The 21,995-nt window shown below is 39.9% G+C and overlaps 1 protein-coding gene across 1 annotated transcript in view; it reads left to right on the top strand.

Annotated features, from left to right (window-relative positions):
* Positions 1-21,995, top strand: part of LOC122879661 (protein jagged-1b) — a 50,168-nt gene that overhangs the window by 3,233 nt on the left and 24,940 nt on the right. The window contains exon 2 of the mRNA XM_044204079.1: positions 2,946-3,272. Coding sequence (XP_044060014.1) covers positions 2,946-3,272 — 327 coding nt within the window. The remainder of the gene's footprint in view (positions 1-2,945; positions 3,273-21,995) is intronic.

Below are 21,995 nucleotides of genomic sequence, written 5' to 3'. Positions count from 1 at the left end.
AAATTATATTTGAAAGCAATAATCTCTTTCCAAATAGAATTATCTGTGATATTTAGGTGCAAAGAAACTAACCTAATCTAATTAAACTGTTCACAGCATAGTCTGTTAATGTGAGTAACCCAGTCGTATTTGAAGTATTTGATATTTGAAACACATTGAACATACGTAACACTGAATTATATAATTTTAATCCACTTAACGACTACAGCTGGCTTATGCAAACTTTAGCACTTTGTATTAGAGAGGAAATTTGTTTTATTGTGTTTTTATGGGTTTGAATTTTTCCTCTAACCCTGTACAGCTGGACTACCTTATAACACTCTCACCTCCCTTGCAAAGTTAAATAGGTACTACTACTAATAGGTTATTCAGGTACTGACCCATGAACGTTTTTAAGTCCTTAGATGGAGAGGATTTGTTGGGAGCCACCCTGAGTTTTGGTTGTAGTGATCCTTTAACTGCCAAAGCTCTCCTGCAGAGAAGGTCTGAGTCTCGGCTTGGACCCCCCCGCCCCCCGTCTCTCTCTGTCTCTCTGTCTCTCTCTCTCTCTGTGTCTCTGTCTCTCTCTGTGTTTGTCTCTCTCTGTCTCTCTCTCTCTCTGTGTCTCTGTCTCTCTCTAGTCAGACTGAGTGCTGAAATGCTGGTATGTCGGGAATGGCTCGGACAGCGAGAGGAGGAGAGGAAGAAAGGAGGATGTAGAGTGATGAGCGCCACTGTATCTCCACGAGCCTTTTGATGTAGACAAGTTCACCCCCCACCACCCCTCCCTCTCGCTGACCCCTCCTAACCTCACCCCCTCTCAGCTCAGGGACAGGGGCAGGAGAGGGGCACGCAGCCAAACACAATGGGGCGACTGAGATTCTGGCTCAGAGTTGGGCAGCTTGGCTTAAGACAGCGGACACATGAGAGCTTGTTGGTCGCGGTGATTTCTGACCATATTCAAGTGCACAACACCACCGGGGATACATGATTCTGATTCTTGGACTTAATGAGCAATCGTTAAGTTCAGTGTTTGTTCAGAAATGCCAAAAGGGCTTCATGGCAAACTGAGATAACAGTGGCTTCATTTTTTGTGTTTGCAGTTGTTGGGTGAAGCCAAAGCCATTGTTTCATTCTGCTACAGTGACATACAGACACACACACATGCATGCACGCACATGCCTGACCCTGCTGCTCCGAGACTCCCAGGGGGTCTTGTTAACTCTATAGTGTATGTGTGTGTGTGTCTGTGTGTGTGTGTGTGTGTGTGTGTGTGTCCTCCACCCATCTTTACAAGGGAGGGAACGCAGAGAAAAGAAAGGGAGGTTGATGAAAAGGATAATGGCAACAATGCAGAAAAAAGCTGATGGCCACAGAAAGAGAAATGACAGGAGCGTTACAGCTCGTTCCCAGATTGAGAAATATGGGAGGAGGAGGAGGAGGAGGAGGAGGAGGAGGAGGAGAAAAGAGTGTGAGCAGGTTCTCAGTGTCATCATCCCCTGGGAAGAGAGAGTGAGAAATAAGAAGGGAGTGGTGGTGACACATAGGAAGAGTAAAGAAAGAAAGACAAGGAAGTTGAGAGATAAACAGGATTATATGGCAGGAGTGATGGGATATCTGCCCATGATTTGCATGGAAAGATTTGGAGGTCAGGCAGCGTTGTGGGAATCAAAGTTATGTTTTTCTCTCTCTCTCTCTCACTTGCTGTGTGACGACTTTTGTCTGATAACATACTGATAAACTGATGATACAGAGGAGGCATGCAGGCTGCTGCAGATTCCCAGGAGTAGCGAGACAGTACATCGCAGGAAACATGATAGTCCACTCTCAAGCTTTCTTCAATCTTTTCGACAGTGGTGGAGGAAGTACTCAGATCTTTTACTTAAGTAAAAGTAGTAATACCAGAGTGTAGAAATACTCTGTTACAAGTAAAAGTACTGCATTCGAAATCTTACTTGAGTAAAAGTACAAAAGTATTTGCATCAAAATGTACTTAAAGTACTCATTATGCAGAATGGCCCGTTTCAGAATAATATTTTTATAATTAGTGATGTATTAATGTGTAAGCATCACTAATGTTGCAGCTGGTAAAGGTGGAGATAATTTCAACTACTTTATATACTGCTGAGTATCTTAATCCATAATTACACACCATAATGTATTAGTTGATTTACATTTTGTATTAATAATCTGAAATGCAAAGTAACTATTAACTAATGTAAAAATAAATATAGTGGAGTGAAAAGTACAATAAATGCCTAAAATGTGGAAGTATAAAGTAGCATAAAATGGAAATACTCAAGTACAAATACCACAAAACTGTACTTAAGTACAATACTTGAGTAAATGTACTTAGTTACATTCCACCACTGCTGTTTGATAACACTTTATGCACTATTTAATCTAGTCATGATGTTTTTGGACTTTCATCAGGTAAAGTTCCTACCTGTTGTCTATCTTACTTGTTGAAGGTCTGCGGACGAGATGCCTAAATTGACAGACAGTGTGAAGGATTACTGGTTCTTTTCTCAGTTTACAGTTTTTGGTCTTATGCATCTATCATTAATAACTTTGCTTCTTTCTGTCCATTTTCAAAGCTGAATTTGTATTTATGTCTTGTCTTTCCTAGGATGCAAAACTTGAATACTTCCTCATTTTAAAACCCACACCACCTATAAGTCTGCAGCAGTCTTTTTTAGCCACAAGGTCTGCTTCCTCCACCATGGAGGCAGCCATTTTTAAAAATGTCCAAGCACCCTTAGATAAACCTGACTTTAAAGTGTACAGTGTGCAGAGCGCGGTACCCTGAATTTTCACACATTTAATTAAATTACCCTTAAATTTAATTCACCTCTTGACTTTTGGTGATTTTGCACCAGTGAGAACTTGTAATTTCTTGTGCGCTTGTTTGATAACAGATAATATATTAATGAGACTCCCTCCCTCCCTCTCCTCTCTGGACTCAGGCTGTGTGTGCTGTAGGGATGTTCGAGCTTCAGATCCGTCACTTCCAGAACCCCCACGGACTTCTGCAGACCGGAGACTGCTGCGACCGCCAGGCCAGCGGAGGACAGCGCTGCTCTGCCAGGGACCCATGTGACACTTTCTTCCAAGCCTGTCTGAAAGAGTACCAGGCCCGGATTGTCCCAACTGGAGCCTGCACCTTCGGATCAGGCAGCACAGGAATCCTGGGTGGAAACTCCCAGTCGCTCCACCACCGAGGACACGATGGAGGAGGAGGAGAGGATGGAACTAATGGACACATTGTCATTCCCTTCAAATACGCCTGGCCAGTAAGTACAGGGGCTGTGCTGGTTATCAGTATGGTTACCAAGGGAACAGGCTAAGCTTCAAGTACAACAACACACTCAAACTGAGGCTAGAGGGAAATAACAATGACACTCAGAGGCAGAGTTCAGACTCACATGTTTTCACACCTTTTCTGTGCCTCTCTGTGTATGCGTGAAAGTACTGGAGGGCTGGGGGAAAAAACAATAACCAGAGACTGGGTGACATGAAAAAATCTCATGACCAGAACTCCTTTTTTTAAATTTATATAGTATATCACAATATCTGTTTAGGTATATGGAAAAAGTCCCCTGTTCACACATCACATTGGATTGTCTGGTCGTAGAAAGTCAAGTTTCATAAGTCATTCTTGGAGAAATGTTGTTTTGATTGCTTTGGTTTGTAGTGTTAATTTAGACAACAAAATTGTGAATCAAATTATAGCAGAGGTGGGCCACCTTGCCTGAAAGACCACCTCGACAAAAAATTAAATCACATTCCCATCAGCCTCAGCTGTACCTTGTGTTTAGTGTTAATTAGCAGATGTTAGCATGCTAACATGCTAAACTAAGATGGTTAATATTATACCTGTTATCTGTGCCTGTACCTGTGCCGTGAAATACTGCATTTTCACATCTTCAGGTCTCTAAAAATCCTTCAAATTTAACAATTTGAGAAGGAAAACTAGCTCTTTGGTCACACTGCTCATAGCTCGTGTTCACACTGAGGCCATAAACCGTGTCGAGGGATCACAAGTAGACTTAAAGCCATAAAGGTTGTGAACCACTGGTTTCGACCATCATCTGCTGAATAAGATGATCGCCAGACGAGACACGGCAAGATCTGTTTGCCTTACCACCTCAGCTAAACATCCCATGATATGATTAATAGATGATAAACAAAATTACTCCACAATAGTATAGAATCTCATTTGTAGTTTGCTATTTACTATATGTCATTACACAATAATGTTTTTCATCCTTGATCTCCTCAGAGTCATGTCTTTTCCTTCCTCTGCATATTTCTGTCCTCTTTTCCCTCCTTTCCTCCATCCATCCCAAACTTTCTGCACTTAAGTTAAAACATTTGGTATTTTTGTTGCTTTCTTCAGGGCGTATCGAACTATCTGCGGCCTGATCAAACATCACGCTGCTGGCTGCTCCATCTTGTGTCCTCATTAAAGTGCAGAACAATTAATCTTCCATTGTCTTCCACAACAGTAGGCGAGTGTGGCCAATAAAGAGATATCGATTATTCAATCCACCTTTCCCTTTCCTGCCTTAGTCGTCTCTCGCTCTCTTTTTCTTTAGTTGTTTTCCCAATTATGCAGAAAGAAGCTAAAAAAAACACAAACATTAGTAAGTAGGGATGAAGGAGTTTTCATTTGTAGAGGCTTGAGGCAGTAAAAGCCTCTTCACCAAACAAAGTAGTGTTTGTTAGCCCATATAATGGATCATTTCTGTTTATTGTGCAATGTTCTATACTGTTATCTACAGTATATACCATTATTTTGCATTAGAGCTGAAAGCAGTAGTTAGTTGATCAACTGAAAAATAACAGGCAACTATCTTGATAATCGCTTAATCATTTAAGTCCATTTTAGGCAAAAATGCAACAACAAAAAAATCCCACCGTTCTAGTGTCTCAAATCTAAATATTTGGTGGTTTTGTTAGTTTGTTATGATACTAAACTGAACCTCTTTGGGTTTTTGGACTTTTGATCGGACAAAACAAGCAATTTGAAGACATCAACTTGCGTTCTAGGAAATTGTGATTGATATTTTTCACTATTTTCTGACATCTTATATACCAAACGATGAAACAATAATTGGCAGATTCAAGGGTAATGAGAATAAGTTGCAGCCCTAATATGTACAGCGGTGTGAAAAAGTGTTTGCCCCCTTCCTGATTTCTTATTTGCCATGCTACTCTGCCATGCAGGCCATTTTTGCCCAGTCTCTTTCTTATGGTGGAGTCATGAACACTGACCTTAAGTGAGGCAAGTGAGGCCTGCAGTTCTTTGGATGTTGTTGTAGGGTCTTTTGTGACCTCTTGGATAAGTCTTCACTGCGCTCTTGGGGTAATATTGGTCGGCCGGCCATTCCTGGGAAGGTTCACCACTGTTCCATGTTTTCGCCATTTGTGGATAATGGCTCTCACTGTGTTTCACTGGAGTCCCAAAGCTTTAGAAATGGCTTTATAACCTTTTCCAGACTAATAGATCTAAATTACTTTTTTTCTCATTTGTTCCTGAATTTCTTTGGATCTTGACATGATGTCTAGCTTTTGAAGATCTTTTGGTCTACTTCACTTTGTCAGGCAGGTAAGTGATTTCTTGATTGAGAACAGGTGTGGCAGTAATCAGGCCTGGGTGTGGCTAGAGAAATTGAACTCAGGTGTGATAAACCACAGTTAAGTTGTGTTTTAACAGGTGGGGCACTTTTTCACTTTTTCACACAGGGCCATGTAGGTTTGGATTTTGTTTTCCCTTAATAATAACAACCTTCATTTAAAAACTGCATTTTGTGTTTACTTGTGTTATCTTTGACTAATATTTAAATTAGTTTGATGAACTGAAACATTTAAGTGTGACAAACATGCAAAAAAAAAAAGAAATCAGGAAGGGGGCAAACACTTTTTCACACCACTGTATATCTGTTCATTTCACATTGTTTTGTTTGCACTAACAGCACTGAGCAACACAAATATTCTCATATGGCAGAGCTTTTATTTCCATCAGTCCATCCCTCCATCATCACTTATTAGTCACTTCTTTCCTGTACTCATTTCAGCAATTAATGATTGTCTTTTCTTTCTTTTTGCCTTTGATCGATCCCAGCATGGTTGACTTCGTTCTCATAATCAAAGTTTTACAGAAATGGCAACAAAAGGCCTCATGGATCAAATTTGATTCATATTGTTTTGTAAATGTTTCTAATATCGCACAAAACCCAGGTGAAGCTTCAGATACACACTGACCTGAGCACACACACACACACACACACACACACACACACACACACACACACACACACACACAGACACAAGAATGTAACACACAGTTGGTTTAGGTTTCTTCTTCTTGATTAGTATCAGGCCATTTACCTGTGAGACTCTCTGTCCCAGAGCCAATTATCTTACCTTATCTGTGTACAGTTTGCTTTTGTGTGCGTTTCTGTGTGTGTGCTGTATGCATACTGCGTGTGTGTCACACTTTCCTTGTGTTTTTTTCTCCTCCTGTACATTGGGGAGGTGTGTGATTGGCAGGTGTGAGTGTGAGAAAGTTCTCCGTCAGAAAGCCTACCTGGATCAGTTTCAGGGCCGGACCGCAGGGCGGGCTGGGCTGCAGGGAGAAAGAGAGAGAGTGAGTTGGGACACATAGGAGCAGCGTCAGTCTGAAAGACTTGCTTTATCCGGCCATCTCTGGGAGGTGGGGGGATTGATCCCCCTGCCCCAGGTGAGGGGATGAACAGGTGAGCATAGTCATTATGAGGAAAGGTGAGCTCTCTCTGTCCCCTGCCCTCCCTCAACAATTCATTCATTCATTCAGTCTTTCTTTCTCCCACTAATCTCTTCAGGGAAATGTGTGCGCAAGCAGGCGTATGAATATGTGTGTCTGTATTTGCTTATGAATGTGAGCATAATTGTACTTCGCTGTGTTGTGTTTGTTTTGCGTATAATGTTGTCAAGATTGCCTGGAGGTTTTCATCTCTGTTAGGCTGCTGTGCCTCTGTGCTGTGATTGCTCTGGTTAAAGCTCTGGCTCAGTTTCTGTAACATGTGAGTCTCATGTATAGTCATGAATTTGTAACAAGCATCAAACAAAAGATCCAGTACCCTGTTTAAGACAAGAGGGGGTTTACTGTAAGGACTGGAGGGGCAATCAACGACCACAGTAACATACATGGATAGATAATGGTAATATGTTTATTTAAGAACACTTTATGCTCAATATTATATATGATGATTGAAATTATGATTCATAATCTCCTGGTATAGTGGCTCGGCCCTCAACAAGTAAAAAAAGACAAAAGGTACACTGCACACTGAACTAACAGCTCACAATGAATTAAATGGAGCAACAGTTCAGTCCTAAGTGATCTTTTTAAGGCTTTCTCTGGCAAACATATCAGAGCAGCACAGTGCAGTTAATTAATATTTATTAAAAAACAATTTCTGGATGTGTCCGCTTGACTGTAGCTGAACAAGTCCAAACACTGCATCACCCCCAGTAGCCTCTTAAAGACTATATTAAAAGAATAGTTTGATTTGGGTTATGCTCTGATTTGTATTCTTTCCAAGAGTTAGCTGAGAAGATTGGCACTACTCTCATGTCTTTACATTTAGCATGAAGCTAGAGCCAGCAGCCGGTTAGCTTAGACTGTAAGCAGGGGGAAACAACTAGCCTGGTTCTGTAGAAACGATTTGGAACAATTTATGGCTTTACTAGGAGGTAAATGGATAAACTTTTGTTCGTCAAGAAATACAGGGAAGTCTACATAACTCCCTCTAACACCACAAATTGTCATTTTTCCATTTTTTGTTTGTGTACGGATTAAACAAACAAAATACATTGTGTTAATTAATTAGCTTTAAAGATGTTAGTAGGCAAATGTTTTAACTTTTGACAGAGCTTGCCTAAGTGTTCCCCCCCGCTTCCAGTCTTTACGCTAAGCTAAGCTAAGCTAAGCTAAGCTAAGCTAACCACTTCCTAGCTCTAGATCTGTACTTAAACACACAAAATGTCAAACTATTTCTTTAATGTTCAGGGGATGAATTTTAAAGAAATGTCACAATATCTCATGATTTTGTCTAATTTTGGAAAAAGTGCAGGTAGATCATCTTGCCCATGAATTCATATGAAAACTAGAATGACAGAGGATGTGATACCATGTCTCTGCTGTTTTCCTTGTCTGGTTTCAGACGTTAAATCCAGATTTTGCTTTGCTTTCTAGTCTTCAGTAATATTACAGATAGTCTGAGAGATGTGACTTCATTTTGACCCCAGCGTTAGACTCACACTCAGCGGTCTGGGATGTTTTAACGGTGGCGCCTCCGCAGAGACGGGAAAAGTTCAAAGACTTTATAACTGTGAGGTCATTTTATTTAGGCATCTCTCTGTTGGTGGTTTCACTGTCGAATCTGTTTGGATGACGAAGGGAAACAGAGCAAACTGCCAAGAGAGAACATTCAGTTTGTTCCTGATGAATGTGTTTATCTGACGGGAGTGGGAACAAGTCAGTGAATGAATCCGGAGGATGAATGAAAAGCTAAAGAGAAGGCAAGTTGGCAGGTACAAAACTAATGACCAGGTGGTGATAGAACAGACAAAGCTTCGGTGTATGTGCTTATTCTTCTATATGTATAGATTCTGCGTAAGACCACCAGACATTGTGGAAACTGAATCTGACATTTCCTGACTTTTGTCACTCAGAACTAGTTCATCAAGGTCTGGTTAAGGCCTGCTCCTCTGTTAAAATGACCTGTAACAAATGATAGGTGCTATAGAAATACTGAACATGAAATTAATGGAGTGAAGTCCCCATCGTTTATAATCCTCATGTCAAGTGTTAAAACTCATTCATGGTCAGGTTCACTGCCAGAGGCCATAGCTGACTGTTCCTGGGAAAGACTCACATTGGGCTGATAGTGTGTGCACAAATGTGTGTGTGTGTGTGTGTGTGTGTGTGTGTGTGTGTGTGTGTGTGTGTGTGTGTGTTCTTTGCCTTGTCTCTTGTCATTCCTGATAAATGTGCGTTTACATAGATATGAATGTATTTGTGTTATCACAAACGGAGCTAAATGTCATGCAGAACGTTCAGAGCACGAAGAAGAGAAATACTGTCAATAGATATCTCATTTAGTTTTGGATGTTTGGTATCCATAAGTGAAGAGAAGTATGAGCCAAAATACTCAGATTCTTATTTCTTAAATGTTAGTGTTAGTGCTAAATATTATTATGTATTTTGAATTTAAAGAAGCTCAGGTGTCCTGGTGACCTAGTGTTTAAGGCACATATCATATACAGCAACTACAGTTACGGTAAACGTCTCCAGTTTGATTCCAGCTGGAGAAGTACTCAGATACTTTGAGCACCACAAATTATATTCCTTTCACTTCTATTGTGTTGGAGTGGCGGCAGACATCAGAGGCAGATAACTGAAGACCTCGGGACATAAAATCTAAACCAAAGTGCATGGCTCGACACCAGGAGAGTAAATGAGAAAATATGTTTTTCGGAATTTGGTTGAAGCTTGTATGTAGGTGAACAAAGCACTTCCACCTTAGTGAAATTCTTTTCAGGCTGCTTTTTGTCCCAGAGTGCTGAGTTCGACATGCAAAGTGCGGCCGTCATGCAAATATGTTCAGGTGTAGCTGCTGTGCGCCGAGTCTGCTCAGTCAGTCCTACATTAAAAATCCCACAAGTACAGTAGTATTATCAGCAAAATATACTTAAAGTATCAAACGTAAAATGGCTCCTATGACTGATGTATTTTTATATATTATGAGATTGTTAACACTGATGCATCAGCACATCCTGTAAGTAGTATTTTACTGCTGTAGGTGGTTGAGGTACAAGATAATTCTGAGAGGTCATGAGATGATTAAAGGGGTAGAAAAGAAGAAAAAATGAAGTTCAGTTACACAAATGTATATTATTTGCTGTTTTCATGAAATATTGAATAATTGTGCTTCATTGGGCATCAAACAGTTATTTAAATTTGATGTTTAGAGGGGAAATCTCTCCTTGGTGGCCCAACATATTGGGCTTAATCTTTAACAATGAATTATCTTACGATAAATGTAAAATCTCAAGTGTAAATCTTAGATTTAAAAGAATAGTTAGAATTTTTGGTAAATATGCTTATTCGTTTTCTGGCAGAGAGTTAAATGAGAAGAGAGACACCACTCTCATGTCTGTTCGTTAAATATAAGGCTACAGCCATCAGCCGGTTAGCTTAGCTTAGCACAATTTACCATTTTACGGAGATTTTCTCTCTTAGTTGCCTGGCAACTGCTCAGAACCTAGAATTTGTCCGGCACGTAACCCCCCGTAAAATGGCAAATTTGACGTTTTTACCCCTTTGGTTTATGTATGGACTAAACAAATGAGATATTATGTGTTAGTGAGCTTTAGAGGTGCAAGTATTTGGATTTTGTTACCTTTGAACAGAGCCAGGCTAGCTGTTTCCCCCTCTTTCCAGTCTTTATGCTAAGCTAAGCTAACCGTCTGCTGGCTGTAGCTTCATATTTAGTGTACAGACATTCAAGTCTTTTCGTCAAACTCTCGGCAAGAAAGCGAATAAGCGTATTTCCCAAAATGTCAAGGAAAGAGCAAAATTTTTTCCTCTGAAATGAATTGAAGTAGGAGTATTAAGTAGCTAAAATGGAAATACTCAAGTGAAGTACAAGTACCTCAGAATTGCACATAATTACAGTACTTGAGTAAATATATTTAGGTATCTTCCACCACTGAAACTGAATAAGAAGAGACTCTCTATACCATCATACAGGACACACACACACTCTCACACACATGCACACACATCATTGTAACCTGTGCATTCCTGCTGTGTGGGAGCCGAACGGGAGGAAGTCAGTGAAGGGAAACGACAAAAGGAGAGGAGAATAGCTGGAGCTTTCTTTCTGTCCTGAGTCTCTCTTTCACTCTTTCTCCTCCCGTCGTTTGTGCTCTCCTCTCTTTTGTCCCCTAATTGACTCTCCTACGCAGCCTTGCATACCTGCATGTACGCCGATACTGTCGTTTACAAACCTGCAGGCGCGTACATAGACACACACTTTTCTCCTTATAACCTTTTCTCTCTATAGACACACCCAAACACACACACAAAAGCACAATTCCATCAGGATCTGGAGCTTGTGTTTTTTAGAGATAAGTTAATAACTCGGGGGTAAACGTCTCAAGGGAAGCGTGTTTTAATGATTTCATTTGTGTGCAAATTGGATTGAGAGTAGGAGTTTCTTTATTAGAAGAAAAAAGAGGCAAAGGAAGCTTGATTTACATGCTCACTGTGACAGTACAGTCTTTATGTCATTGTGTGTCATTGAACGCAGATCGCAGGTATACAATCTTTTAAATAGATACACAGGTGCAATCACAGCAAATAAATTCCTTTCTTTGCCATCGATCTCGTCCTCTTCTTGTCATATCTCCTCACCCTCCTTCCTAAACATCTCTTAAACATCATCTTTCTCCCACACACGCCCTCTCTCACCTTCGAATCACTCATTGTAAACCTTTTGTTCTCGGTGTCACCACCACATTTCATCCCGTGGGATTACACAGAGCAGGCAGAGTTACAGTACAGCTGTCATAAATCTTCCTATTCTCTCTGCGGTTTGCTGCGTTGCAAAGCTTCATAGGAGCAACCACAAATATTTTGAGCAATCGCACTGTGAAACATATTCTGACCAGAGTCCCTCAGTGTGGTTTCCGCCCTGTCCCATGATGCCTCTCCAGCTCTGGTCTGTCATTCCCGTCCACTGAGATACACATTGTCTTTACCTACAGTATATCTATCTATCTATCTATCTATCTATCTATCTATCTATCTATCTATCTATCTATCTATCTATCTATCTATCTATCTATCTATCTATCTATCTATCTATCTATCTATCTATCTATCTATCTATCTTCTATCTTCTATCTATCTATCTAGTTTTGAAAACATCACTTTTTCACAATTACCTGACATTTCATAGAAAAAACAATTACTTGATTAGTCAAGAAAATAATCAGCAGATGAATTGACAATGAAAATAATAGTTAGTTGCAACCCTCATCTATCTTTCTATCCAAACTGAGCGGTTGACGATTAGTCAATTAATTGATTAGTTGATCGATAGAAAAATAACAAGCAACTATTTATTCACTTTGTATTTTAATGAACTGGAGTTGTTCACTCCATGCTAAAAAAAAATCAACGTATTTGTAAGTGACATCTTCTAGCCAACTTCTTTCATGTTTTTTATGTTTCTTTTTTTGCGTGTTAGGAATTCCTCTGTTATCCCCGTTTTAATGTCACAATGCTGTTGTGGATTTCTCTTTCTTTCTCTGATAGTATAGAAAGTTGATGTGCCACCTTTATTATAGCATAACATGTTATAGTAGATTTCGGATTTCAGTGATTGGATCAGGACCAGCTCCCCGGAGCTGGAGAGATATTTCCAGAAATCTGACTTTGCCAGATTACAATTTTGTTTCAGACAGTCAAAAGTAACCATATGACCATTTTTGTATAGATTCCCACTGATCACTTTCCTAATTTTTCTATTTTTGTTTATCAAGACTTTAGAAATCTGATAACACACACACATACACACACACACACACACACACACACTATTCTGTACAGACACACAGACTATTTTCTCACTCATAATGCCTCTCTCTGAGCAGCCATGGATGTGAAGCGTCCAGACAAGGTAATTTCCTGCGGAAGTCGGAGAGGAGGCGGGGGGTTTGGAGGGGGTGAGGGCAGTCGGTCTGGGTTGAGATGGGGGATGTGAGGGAGGGGTTGAAGGTGGTAGAAAGAGTTGAGAATAATGAGCAAAAGGGTAAAGTTGATGTAAGTGCTGTGGAGGGGAAACTGAGTAAAGAAGAAGGAAGTGAGAGTTGGGAGGGAGGGAGGGTTTAGGGTGGTTAGTGGATGATCTCAGTGTGTGGCACAGGTGTTTTGGGTGGGTTTGTACATGTAGACGGTGATGTGTGTGTGTGTGTCATAACGGCTTACTCATTCTGTTGAGAGAATCATAAGCACCCGGAGGTACAGGAGGGGAGAGATGACGGGAGGACAGGATGGAGATGGGGCCGCGCAACATGGAGGATGAGGCCACATCATGTCAAGAGGCCTCTGTTGTTCCACAGCGTTTGAAGTAGCCACATAGTTTAGTTTAAGCCAATTAACCCTGCAGGAATGTGACTGTCAGACAGACAGAGAGGGAGCAAGGATGCAGAGAGAGACAGACAGTGGTGGATAGTAACTAAGCACATTTACTTAAGCACTGTACTTATTTACAATTTTGAGGTACTTGTACTTGAGTATTTCCATCATGTGCTACTTAATAGTTCTACTCGCACTACGAAAAAGTCATGTCTAGATGGGGTCCTTTGTCACGCTTTAGATGTCTATGAGTTGTTAGCAGTTCCACCAAAGAGTGAAATCCTCTTTAAACTTCTTAGACAACAAGTCCTCTAAATTAAACAACAAAATATGATGTTTGTCCACATGTTTTCTGATCTGATACCCCCTAACGGCGGGACAACATAATTTCTCTGTTCCCTCCAAAACTGTTTAAAATCACTGTTGAAAAGTATATTTCAATAATGTGACAACGCTATATGGTTATGGTTTGGTCAGGTTTAGACACAAGAACAACTTAGTTAGGTTAAGGTAATGATCATGGTTTGGGTTAAAATAAGTACTTTGTTAAAGTTAGAGGACCTTCGTCGTCATGGTTACAATAATAACCATGCGGTTAACGTGAGGGAATGCTCAATTCATTTAAATAACTGTTCAAGGACCAAAGATGTCAAATTATCCAATATTTCACAAACAATTTGAGAAAAGTAAAAAAAAAAAAGTACACAAATTTGTGTTACAGAACCTTGGTTTTTTTGTTACAACCACATTAATCATCTCACGACCCCTCAAATGTATCTTGTGACCCTTTAGAGGGGTCCGACACTGGTTGGGAACTAAACTTCCAAACTGTATATAAAGTAGTTAAAACTAGCTCCACCTCGACCAGCTACAACAGTAAAATGCTGCTTACACAAGCATCAGTATTATTTATAGAACACAAATACATTTTTCACATGTGGCCCTAATCCTCTTCTGTAGTTATTAACAATCTATTATTGTAATATATAATAATATAATCAGTCACAGGGGACATACTTACTTACATACTTAAGTACTTTTGATACTTTAAGTACATTTTGCTGATAACACTTCTGTTCTTTTACTTATGTAGGATTTTTGAATGCAGGACATGTAATGAAAGATTTCTTGTATTGTTACTTTTACTTAAGTAAAGAATCTGAGTACGAATGAGTCTGAAGGAAGACGGAGCGATGACATGGTCGTAGCGGTGGTGGTGGTGGTGGTGGGTGAATGGAAAGTGAGTGAGGGCAAAGAGGGGAAGATAAAGTCTGATGCTAATTATGTCCAGAATGAAAGAAAAACACAAGAGACGGCGAGAATGCGAGAACAGACATTTAATTATAGAGACGGGGTCATGGGAGCAGGGTGGGGTGGACGGCAGCACACCAGGGGTCTTATTCCACATCTCTTTGGTGTGTGTGTGTGTGTGTGTGTGTGTTTTCCAAGGGCAGAGAGATGGTCCGGCATTGGATAATATCCGCAGAGACTTTAGAAATTCACAAATTAGCCACCCTGACGTCATGTCTCTTGCCACTCCTTGATCCAAAGAGATTGATTTTTTTCTTTGTTATTGTAAGCCAAGAATCAATCAATAACACAACAATCATGTTTGACACGAGGCTGCTTGGATTGTGTGGAGCCTCAATGTATTATATGTATTATATTTGCAGCTTTTTGAATTCTTGCAGTATTCTTTACACTAATACAAATAACATGAAACTGACAACATGGTTCCAGCATAATTTCATATTTACTGTATGTACTTAAAAGGATTTGCCACTGGAATAGTAATGGCATTGTTACTGTGGTTACCTCCACTACTAATTTGTAGTGCAGGTGAGGTGTCAGCCATCCAATCCGGCTGAGGCACAGCTGCTGTCATGACAACCGTTTGCATGTTTGTGTGTGTGTCTTTTGTCTTTTGTGTTTGTAATTACTTGAGCGTGATGTTAAGGGTGAGAGTTGGCAGGTGTATGAAAACAACAAATGTTGAGCTGCAGATTATGAAAATTAAAAGTTGTGTGAAACATTTGCTGCTAATTTAATTTTCTCCATCATCTACACAGCGAATGTTTAATTGTCAATTAGTCTCCTGCTTGTGTGTGTGTGCGTACAAGATTTTTATTGTGCTGTCTGAGTGCACTGATGTTTTATATGTGCATAAAGTATTAAGTGCCTTTGCTTAATTACTGTATGCATACTTTACATGATGTTGTGTCATTTGATTATATATTAGGATGTCTACTGTTTGATTAGCTATGGAGCCCCAAAACTGGCAAAAGGCATTAAAAGATTATCAGATGAGTCAAAAATATTAATAATACTATTAGTTAAATAATTAAAATAGTGTTAAAACAAATATTACAATTACAGTTGGTAAAAAAAAATCACAACCAGCTCATTATCATCTATGCATATATTATAAGCATATATGTTTATATATATTATGATTTATATATATATGGAAAATTGGAAATGTGGTTAGGAAGTGGAAATGTTGCGTGGTGAAAATAAGGAATAGATTAAACATGTGTCAAGACCAAAAAAAAATGGAAAACATTGTTTAAAAATAAAATGATTGTGAAATTGTGAATTGTGAAAGATAAGTAGAAGGGCACCACCAATCAGTTGATGAAATCAGCTGATAAAGTAAATTAGAACTTAATTTATTTTATCAACTGATTGGAGGTTAAAGGAATCGTATACATCTTTATATTTCTGTTTACACTCCATCTTAATTATATAACTAACAATATTATATTTTGATGTATACAGTTGTGTTTTGACTTATCTGATAATCATTTATTTTGTGGAAACACTTATTATGGCATTATAATACTTAAAAATTTGTGTAATTTGGTTCCAATTATAGGGAAAATAGAGACAGTGTTTAATTGGTACATTTCCACTTAATTCATTCCAGTTAATTACTTGCACTGCAGGTCAGCTGAACATGCAAAAATGTGAAATTAGTCTGCAGGCAAGCACACAATTCAACATATTCCAACTCTGATTCACTCTCACAGCTCTTATAGTGTCATTTCCGGCCGCAGCAGGCAGCTGTTTTCAGTGACAAAGCTCTAAAAATCCACTGTACGCTACCTGCTCAGCACCAAACAGCAGACAGACACAGTTAGCGACTAGCTGGTGAACAGAGTGGAGCATTTAGGAGCTAAAGAACCAGGTATTTCCCTCAGGAGTTTGGTAGAGACCAAAAACAGAGCTAAAAGAGAGTGAATATTGGACTTACATTCACCAGTTATGAATGATAATGTTTCTCCATAACTGCTGGAGGTGTAAATAAGCAACTGTTTGCTAAGTTCAACATATCAACTTAAAAACGATGCTTTGTCAAGTTCAGCAGCTAATCATAAATCCAACACAAGTAACTGAAATAAAAGAACAGTCTGTATCTTCCTCATAGTTTGTACAAAATTATAAAGCTCTTTCCAGGAAATTATTAGGAAACCATAGACCCATAAAGTAAAATGTTGTCCATTTTGTCAGTTTCATGGCTCCATAGCTATTGTTAAACAATTAAAACACCAAATCCTGTTGTCTAAAATGATAAATGACACATTTTATCCGCTACAATCTCCATTGTAGTAAGCAGACTGCTATTTTCAGGCCTGAATGAAAGCGGTGTATATGGAAAAATAAAGATTGGTAATATTGTATGCCTGTGTGTCTGAACTGCGTGTGCGTGTACACCAGCATGCGGTTGTGTGGTTGTGTGCATGTGAATGTGTATGCATTAGTGTGTGAGCTCTGAGGGTAAATTCCTCTCTCAGGGCTGGGAGTCCTTCCTGTCGTAGAGCTGTGTTTGTACAGCCTGGCTTTGTCGGGATATCCTACCCTGCCCATGTCTGAGAGAGAGAGATGGAGGGATGGCAGGGGGTAGAGAGAGGGGCACCGATAGGGAGGGAGGGATAGAGAGTGATGGGTCAGGCTGAGAAACTGGAGGGCAGGAATAAAAAATAGAGAAATCTGTGGTAGAAGTTTGGAGGATGGAAAACAAGGTTGATTTTATTTTAAACCTTCATTTAATAGAATTTGGCATGCCATCACAAATGTCTGCACAGTAGTTTGAATTAGCATAGTTCACTTTAATCCTGAGCTTTACTGCTGTTAGACTGGTGTGAGGCTGGAGGCGAACGGACAAGGCCAGACGACCAGACAGCCTACAGCCTGAGGGAAGGGACGGTTTATCATCAGGACTAATTCTCTTGTTTTGATGTTGTCTTGTTGTTGTTGTTGTTTTTTTTGGGGGGGAAACCCCTGTTCTCTCCTGCCATGGCAGGCTCAGACCATCTGCACATGTCATGACTGGCAGCAATCAGAGTGAGATCTGACTGAAGATTAGTTGTTTCTCTACAGGAGTCACTGACCTGAACTCACAGAGATATCAGGCTCAGATGCTGCAGAGAAATCAAGCCATACTGCTGCTGAGTGGAAGTGGTTTCGATGGAGCGACACGGAAACGGACGAGAAGTGATTCTGGGCATCTTGGATGTAGAGAAAATCAAACATCCACTTGTACTTTCACATGTTCTGAGTCGGGCTAGTGTTCTTCTCAGCACAAAGCTGATACATGTATCTGATTACTTGTCTGGCTGCATGATATTTTGTGTACAAATTGAAACAGTGATATGTCTCGCACAGTATTACATCAAACTGTAAACAGTTTTTGAGAGACTGTGCAGCGTTTAAACAGGAAGTATACTAGAAAGAGTTTCCTTGTTCAGTTTATATTTATTTCCCCATTAAATAATTAAACAAGCTAAGATGCAGCTAAAAATGCACCCCAGAGTTGAATCTAATGTCCTCTTTTTAGGGAATGAGTGCAGCCAAACAAAACAATTTGCATGGCTTTTTCAGTGTTCAGAAAACTCAGGTCAAATGTAATGTAATGGTTAAATGTAGGTCAAATGCCTATGTAGAGCTTCATTTTCTGTCGTCCTCTAACACACAGACTATACAACGCTAAAGGTTCCCAAACTGGGGGAGCCGTTGCAGAACACATGGCCTGGGGAAAAATGTGGAGTCTAGCTAAGGTTGAATATTTTCACAGCACACATTTTGACTTGTCAAACACAGGTGTGTAATTATCTATAAATGTCTGCATTGTGTTGCATTCATTGCTGGAACAGAAACATCTGTAATATTATTAGTTCCACCTGTGCTTTTCCTGCTATGACAAGTCAAAATGTCTTCTGTGAAAATGGTCTATAAATTATATTCATTTGAGAACAATAAAGAAAGTGCTCCAGTGTTAGCAAGGCTATCATGATTCAGATTAGTAAGATGTATTCAGAGAGTAAAATTAAATTTAATGTACAAACCTGGTGATGCTCATCAAGCAAACATGTCAGTCTTGCTCCGGTTCACCTGTCAGTATGGCAGGAGAGCCTTGAGTCTTTTGTGCAAAGTTTAACTTGCAGTTTTCATTTGGACAACAGAAACTAATACGAAACATGCACGAAAATAAACATGCAGTTTATGTACTTAATAATGTCATTTCAATCAAATTAAATTTGGCTCTTTTTGTTTCCCAAAAATTGTTACATGTTGATAAAAATGCAATCAATTTACACATCAAGGGGTGGGCGAGACATATTTTCAGCTTTGCATTGGGATGAAAGTCTCACTGCTCCTGACTCATTTCACATCTGCCTGCCATCATGACATTTAGAAGGCTTATTTCAGTTTCTAACATAGTTTAATTAGTTTTTAGGTATCTTGTCATTAGCTGAACAAGTTGAGGTTTTGACCTGTTTGTGGAACATTAACCACTCAGCAGCCAGATATCCACCAGCCAAGATGCTGTATTTTACTGTTGACCAAGTGTAAAAAGTGACAGAAGTGAATTCATCGTCTCTAGAACCACCATTAGCTTGACTAAAAAGTTTAAAGGGTGTTCAAGTTGCAAATTGGCCATCTTATCATTGTGAGGTTCAAATCGTACTTTTTTTCAAGAGGAAGGAGACATTTTAACTCTCAATTGTGAAAGAAGGCATAATAATACTTTTTTTCTACATTTTTTAATATGTGCCTTGTCACTGTTTTGAGAGAGGCTATTGTCCTCTGCCGGGCCAATCTTCCGTCTCCTCACACAGTACACACACACACACACACACACACACACCCTCACCTTTCCCATTATATAATTTCCCAGCTGTCACCAATTTGGCTGTTATCTCCACAAATGGCACAAATAACACTGAGATGATGTTTGTGTCAGAACGAGGTAAAACTATCACCACATCATCATCTTATCAGCCTCTTCTTTGTGATGTTTACTGTTTGATTTTCCTCTCTGTGCGTGTTTTTTTTTCTTAAACGGACTATGAGGTCACTTTGCCTTCGCCTGGCCTCGATTGTCCGCAGGTGTCCCTGACGTCACAGACTTTGTGATTGCAAAACAAATTGCTATGGTGTCCATGTGAGTCCATGGAGTGTGTGTTTTGGAAAGGTTGTCAGGAAGGGTTTATTGTAGGTGATTCTCTTATTCTTTTTACACACATGTTCCGAGTCTTATCAGTGGTTGTTGTTGTGATTTTAACTTGGTAACCATGGTTAGTTTGACCCCTCCTGGCCACCATACAGGATCCAAACCTTAGCAACAGGGCTTACCGCAGATACACCCTTCCTGTTTCAATGACAATATCATAACTTACCTGGCTGTGTGTACTTGTGGGTGAAGAGGTGAGGGGATGGGGGGGACTTCCCACAGGTCTTAACCTGCCACAACAGTTGGCAGAGGGTGTGGGCAGAAAGAGGGAGAGGCCCATACAGTAGATGGAAGGATGGGTAAGGGAGGGCGATTGGAAAGATGATAAGGCTAAGAGGTCTGTGAGCAGGCCAACAGTGAGGTAATGCTGTGTGTGCATTTTGTAGTAGTGGACAATTCATAACCCAGTCTGATCTCAGAATCACTTCAACTCAAGCAGCATTTAATCCACTGGACGTCTATCAATCTGCTGCGGGAGAGCTCTGCTGATTAACTCTGTACAGAGGTGGAAAGTAGCTTAATACATTTACTCAAGTAGTGTGCTTAAGTACAATTCTGAGGAACTTGTACTTGAGTATTTCCATTTTATGCTACTTTAAACTTCTACTCCACTATATTTCAGAGGGAAATGGTTCTATTTCCTGTACTACATTTATCTGACAGCTCAAGACTAAATGTTTACCAGACCTCTGTAGCCCGCTCCTCATCTCTGCTCGAGTTGCATTGTGGGTAATGCAGGTGCCAGGTTTTGACAAGGAAGAAGAATGCGTAGAATAAAAAAGACGATATTTTTTGTTCTTCTGCTGCGACAATTTTGATTATTTTATTTTTTAACTGAACATCTCGAATTTGACAATGTTACAGGAGTGCAATGCTAAACCGGTGGAGTACTCTTTTGGAGATTAAACCAGTGTATTGTTACCTTGTACAAACAAAGCATTGTATAGTTGGATCCCTCGAGAGTCAGATGTCACATATGAGTTGTTAGCAGTTCTACCAGTTTTCTATTTTCCCTCTTAACGTTTCTGATTGTTTCATTTAAATAATTATTTGAGGCCAAAAGAGGTCAAATTATACACCATTTCCAAAAAAAGAGTAAAGTCTGAAAAATGTATACAAATTTGTGTGTCTGAATTGTGTTTTTTCTTCTTTCCTCTCCCATCAATTATGTCACAACCCTTCAGATTTATCTTGTGATTTATCCAGTGGGTTTAACTATAAAGTAGTTAAAAATAGCTCCACCTCAAACAGCTACAACAGTAAAATGCTGCTTACACATTGTTGCATCAGTATTAACAATCTAATAGCATATAAATGTATATACAGGGGAGTACTTTTACCTTTGATACATAACTGTAAGGTACCTGGTACTTTTACTCAAGTAAAAGATCTGAATACTTCTTAAACCACTGATTCTGTATAGAAGTAATGTTATTATAATCAGCAGGATTTGGCAGTGTAAAGAAGTAAATCATGAATACTAAACATTACTTCAGGTGAGAGTTTTAAGCCGAAGCTTAATGACTCCAGCTGGTCCGTCTGTTGGCTACCTGCTATCTGCTGGCCTTAATGAACTGGCTGCGAGCCCTCTGCAACCCAGCACATCTCATTAGCTACATGACTTCTAAGTAATTTGTGTGTGTGTGGGTGTTCTTCCACTTCCCCTCACTACCTTTTTTCTTATCTTATCGCCTCTCCTTTCTTTTGTGCTCTCCTCTGATCTTTTCTTGTCTATTTCATCATCCTTTTGTTCCACCTCCCTCTGACCTCTTTGTTGTCTTTCTCCATCACATAAATGAAAATCTGACAAACTCCAGGAGTCCTGCAAATCGTTATCCCACCACAGCTGCCACAGTTGCATTTCTCCTCTACCTTTCTTTGCCCTTTTTCTTAACGTACTCCCTACATAATTATCCTTTCTAACCCTTTTCGCAGTCCTTTTCTCCTTTGTATGATCACTCTGCTCACCTTTTCCTCCCATCTGTTGCAATACAGATATACTGGATGTACCTCCACAAGCAAATCCCTGACTCAGTATTTTCTGCCACACCAATTTTCACTCCCCTAACATTTTGCACGTTCACTGCAACCCCTCATCTTCTCTACTCCTCCTTGCGTGTCGCCTCTTTTCGCCTCTAGCTAACGTTAGCATTGCTGCCGACCTCCTGCCCTTAACCTCCCTCCCAATCCATCCTTCCTTCACTTCACACACCTCACTCACCTCACGTACCCATCACCTGCTTCCTATCTATTTCTCCCTCCCTCAGCACCTTGCTTCCTCTCCTCCCACTCAACCACCACCCCCAC

This window comes from Siniperca chuatsi, linkage group LG7 (genome assembly GCF_020085105.1).
Source record: "Siniperca chuatsi isolate FFG_IHB_CAS linkage group LG7, ASM2008510v1, whole genome shotgun sequence".
Lineage (NCBI taxonomy): Eukaryota > Metazoa > Chordata > Actinopteri > Centrarchiformes > Sinipercidae > Siniperca > Siniperca chuatsi.
The sequence above is the reverse complement of the archived record's forward strand: the minus strand, read 5'-3'. Positions and strand labels throughout refer to the sequence as shown.